This window comes from Hyaena hyaena, unplaced genomic scaffold (genome assembly GCF_003009895.1).
Source record: "Hyaena hyaena isolate Hyena2069 unplaced genomic scaffold, ASM300989v1 scaffold_343, whole genome shotgun sequence".
NCBI classification, from domain to species: Eukaryota; Metazoa; Chordata; class Mammalia; order Carnivora; family Hyaenidae; genus Hyaena; species Hyaena hyaena.
The window spans coordinates 1,688,494-1,692,997 of record NW_024080975.1 but is presented as its reverse complement, the minus strand read 5'-3'; the positions used below and the strand labels follow the sequence as shown (position 1 = coordinate 1,692,997).

At 57.9% G+C, this 4,504-nt stretch overlaps 1 protein-coding gene across 1 annotated transcript; it reads right to left on the bottom strand.

Moving 5' to 3' along the window:
• Positions 1 to 598: 598 nt before the first annotated feature.
• Positions 599 to 4,130, bottom strand: RAN (RAN, member RAS oncogene family). The gene is made up of 7 exons (XM_039249584.1): positions 4,030 to 4,130; positions 3,406 to 3,451; positions 2,977 to 3,061; positions 2,778 to 2,903; positions 1,427 to 1,614; positions 1,078 to 1,248; positions 599 to 991 (listed from the first exon to the last, which is right to left on the bottom strand). Exons 2-7 carry the CDS (start codon positions 3,439 to 3,441, stop codon positions 947 to 949), a joined length of 651 nt encoding a protein of 216 aa, XP_039105515.1. The 5' UTR covers positions 3,442 to 3,451; positions 4,030 to 4,130; the 3' UTR covers positions 599 to 946.
• Positions 4,131 to 4,504: the final 374 nt, after the last annotated feature.

Genomic DNA, 4,504 nt, shown 5'->3' with positions numbered 1-4,504 from the left:
AGCTTAGGAATACTTGGAAGCAGCAGGTGAACACAGAACGTCTTCCTGAAAACCAACTTTACATCAAACGTGTCACATTGAGACAAAAAGCAAATAATCACACAGCGTTTTTAACAAGAGATGTTTTTAACATGAGATGATTCTCAAGTTCCTGCCATCGTTTGTATGGTTTCACCGACTTTCAGAAGCTCTACACTAGAACATGGTTACTTTTGCCACAAAGAAATAGCAACTGCAATTCTTAAAGTTACCTATTTGACACGTCTAGGACGACACAGACCAGTTACTGACCAGGTCACGTAGGTCTCAAGCTCTTCCCTAGGGGACACCACTTCGTCGAGAGGCAGGTGGGATTAACACGATCGTAGCTTCACCACGCTGACAGGGTTCACACTTCCTAACAACTTACCCAACAATACCAGTGATGACTGTCCGATCATTTGCATAAAATGATTCAAACATACAAAAAAGAAAATAACGTAACGCCGAATACTTCGTACAGTGACACTAGTAACACAGCAATTTAAATAGTAACGTGGCACAATTTTCCGTTAGTGGTTTTCAAACTGCTTACCAAACAAGGGATGAGTTCACTTGCTTAGATATTTGAAATACAACTTTATTCTGATTCTAAACGAAAAGGAATGGGAAGGACAGTGACAAACGAGATTTCACCACTGGATATTGTGATGTGACTATAGCAGTCTTATATTTGAAACTCAGGAAGGAAACAACTGCGTTCCAAAACAGCTACATACGAGGTCAAAAAAATGAAGGTACTTTTTAAACGGCCACATTCACTCTGAAGCCCATCCGCCTCCTTGAACCCCCAGACGAAGCACACGTTCTGCTCAGCTACGTAATAAAGCGGCAAACACGCCGCACCACTGCCATCACAGGACAGCTGCCTATAAAACTAGACTTCTGACGCCGGCTGCAGCCGCTCTCACAGGTCGTCGTCCTCGTCCGGGAGAGCAGTCGTCTGAGCGACCTGGGGACAGACACACGTGGTGAGGCTCGAGCCCCCGGGACACCCCGCGGCACGACGAGCGGCCCCGGCGGGCACGGACGCCTCACCTCTAGATCGTGCTCGTACTGTGCCGCCAAAGCCGGGTCCATGACCACCTCCGGCGGCGCGAGCGCGGGCATGGCCACGAACTCCAGGTTCGGGTCTCCGATTAGCTTCCTCGCCAGCCACAGGAAGGGCTTCTCAAAGTTGTAGTTACTTTTGGCAGAAATGTCATAGTACTGTTTAAAAAAGAAGCAAAGTTAATTAAAAAATATCTACTTGTTCTAGGGCACGTTCCAAACTATGTAGGGTTCCTTTGACCCGTAGTTTACGCATCCCTTTAACCGTCCCTGTTGTTGGGCGTTTTGTCCCAGGCTGAGCCGTTATGCAGCAGACAAGAAGTTTTAAGACACGTACCTGAAGGTTCTTCTTTCGGTGGAAGACAATAGATTTTGCCTTAACTTTCCTATCCTTAATGTCCACTTTGTTGCCACACAGCACGATGGGGATGTTTTCACACACTCGTACCAAGTCTCGATGCCAGTTAGGCACATTCTTGTAAGTGACCCTTGATGTGACATCAAACATTATGATGGCACACTGGGCTGAAAGAGAGATTGACAGTAATCGTCACCCGCCCGCGAAGTCCTACACAGATGAACAATGCTGAGGACCACGGGCTACATCTCATCCCGAATGAGGTCTACATTTCTCCACTCGTTCTCAAGACCTCTTCCAAGTCTAAAAATCTTGTATCACTGTAACACACAAGGTTTAAAATTCCACTTCCTGCTAATGCGTGAATGGCCAGCTTGCCACATCCAATCTGTCCCTGTGATACTTCAATTCTGCCTCACCCCAAAATCTGAAGTAGACTATCAGTAAATCAGCATTCCAGACAACTTGTCTCTTTTATGCAAAAGACCTAGGAATCTAGTTTTAAAAGTCCTAAGGTGACTAAATATAGATTATTCCTTTGCCTAAAAACAGTGGAATCTAGGGGCATCTGGGTGGCTCAGTCAGTCCTACTTTGGCTCAGGTCATGATCTTGCAGTTCGGGAGTTCAAGTCCCACATCGGGCTCTGTTCTGACAGCTGGGAGCCTGGAGCTGCTTCACCGCCCCTACCCGCTCGTGCTTGTTCTGTCTCTCTCTCTCTCCCCAAACTAGATAAACGTTTAAAAGTTTTTGAGAGGGGGAAAAAAAACCCCAACACTCAAGTCTCCAGATTGACCTATAAGGAAATTCACGATACAATAGAACAAGCCAGAAAAATGTACAATCTAATAGCTTTTAGCTCAACACTTTTGGCGGGCAAACACAAGTCCACATATTTGTACATATTCAAAAGAGGCTCAAGTGATGGAAGGATTCCCAACAATTTGTCATCACAGGAGTGAGATTTCAGGAGGCGTTTTCTTTATCCACCTTTATTTGGTACAATGCAATTGCAGTCAAGCATTTTAGAATAAAAATATCTGTAAAACTTAATACAATTGGAAAAAAACCCCAGCTATTCCTGAAGCTACAGCAACAGTGTGTGATGCTGGGTATTCTGTGAAACTCCGGATAAAAGCAGTCTGTCCTGAACGGTGCCCATCATGACACAGCACAGGACGCACTGGTACAACTTTTCCATGGAGCCTCCCCTCCCCGAACGTCACACACCGCGAGTAGTCGCCTGAACACTTTCCCGGAACAGACGGCGGGGGAACGGCCCCGGAAGCAGATAACACCGGACAGCAGCCCAAGCGCACGTGAGGCCCCTACCTTGGATGTAATAGCCGTCTCTGAGCCCCCCGAACTTCTCCTGCCCAGCCGTGTCCCACACGTTGAACTTGATGGGCCCTCTGTTCGTGTGGAACACGAGGGGATGGACCTCCACGCCCAAGGTGGCTGCAACACAACACGACACGTTAGCCCACGAGCGCCGCCCTCGCAGGTCCCCCCCTGCGGCGCCCCCACGTACCTACATACTTCTTCTCAAATTCACCGGTCAAGTGACGCTTCACGAACGTGGTCTTCCCGGTGCCACCATCGCCAACCAACACGAGCTGCGGGGAAGCGAATTGTTGGAATGACCCCGACAACGTCACGTTTCAGGACCCGGAAGCCCGGGCCGTTGAGCCCCCTGCGGACACGCGTCCGCGGCCCCTAACGCCAACTTTGCGGGTCCCGAGGGCGCTCCGAAAACAAAGGCTTCCCCGCGGCGGCCGCGCGATGACTCGGACAAATCAAACTTGGGCACCGCAGCGTCCCCGCGCGATCCGGGGAGCGCACACCCCCGCCCGCTCCCGGGGCCCGGGGGGAACCGCCGCAGCGACACGCGCTCGGGGCCGCCCCGCCCGCGGACCCCGCGTGTCCCCGCGGGCAGCACGCATCCCCGACGACAACCTACTTTGAACTGGACTTGGGGCTCTCCCTGGGCAGCCATCGCGCTGGTGCTGCGGAGCAAAGAGAAGGCAATGGGGCCGGCGGCTCGGCCCGGGAGCCACATGGCCCGGCCCGCCCCACGTGCCCAGGCCCACAAAGGGGCGCCGGCGGCCGGGCCCCACGCGCGCACACCCCGGCCGGGGCGGGGGCCGCGCGCGCTCGAGGCGGCGGCGGGCGGCGCTCCTCCCGCCCGGCCGGCCGGGCGCGGGGCCTGGCGCCGAGCCCGCGGGGGAGGCCTCGCGGGGCGGGAGGCCGGGAGGCTGGGCGGGCGGAGGCCGGGGCCGCAAAGCGCCCGCCCGATCGCGAGCCCGGCCCGCCGCTCGGCCCTCTGCCGCCGCCCGGGCCGCCCGCCGCCCCCCGGCCCGCCGCCCGCCCCCCGGCCCGCCGCCCAGGCCCCACCACGGCTCGCGTCCAGGCGCCGGCCTGCGGCCTCCACGGCGGGGGGAAGGGGAGACCACTTCGCCGCCGCCGCCCAGCCCCACAAAGCCACCGGCACCCCGGCCCAGGCCGCCGCCCGCCCTGGCCCCCACGAGCCCCCTGCTTTCGACCCCGAGGCCCTGTGGCCCCCGGCCTGGTCCCAGCTCACTACCTTCCAGAAGCGTCTCCGGCCCGTCTGACTGAGGGCTGGAAAGATGGCGGAAGCGCAATTCAAATGCCCGGAGACGCAGCCGACGCCGGCGCGCGCCGAAGGAGGGCGGGGCAACGGCGCCGCGCCGCTCCCACGTGGCCCGGCGCGCGCGCGCACGCACGCCGCGGGCTCGGGCGGCCACACCCGTCGGCCAGGCGCGGAGGGAAAGAGACGCGGGGGACGGCGGGCGCGGGCGGGCGCGGGCCGCAGGGCGGGACGCCGGGCGGGCGCGCGCACGCACACCCGCCCGCAGGGGCCACATGCGCCGGCCCGGAGGGCGGGGTCCCGCGCGCGCGCGCATGCGCCGACGGCGGCACGGCGCGCCCAGACGCGGCCGCGCCACGGAACTGGGAGCGGAGGGCAGGCCCCTTGCGCGGGAAAGTCGCGGGGAGCGGCCCACACAAAGCCCCTGGGCCTCCCCAGCCGGGGGGCTGGC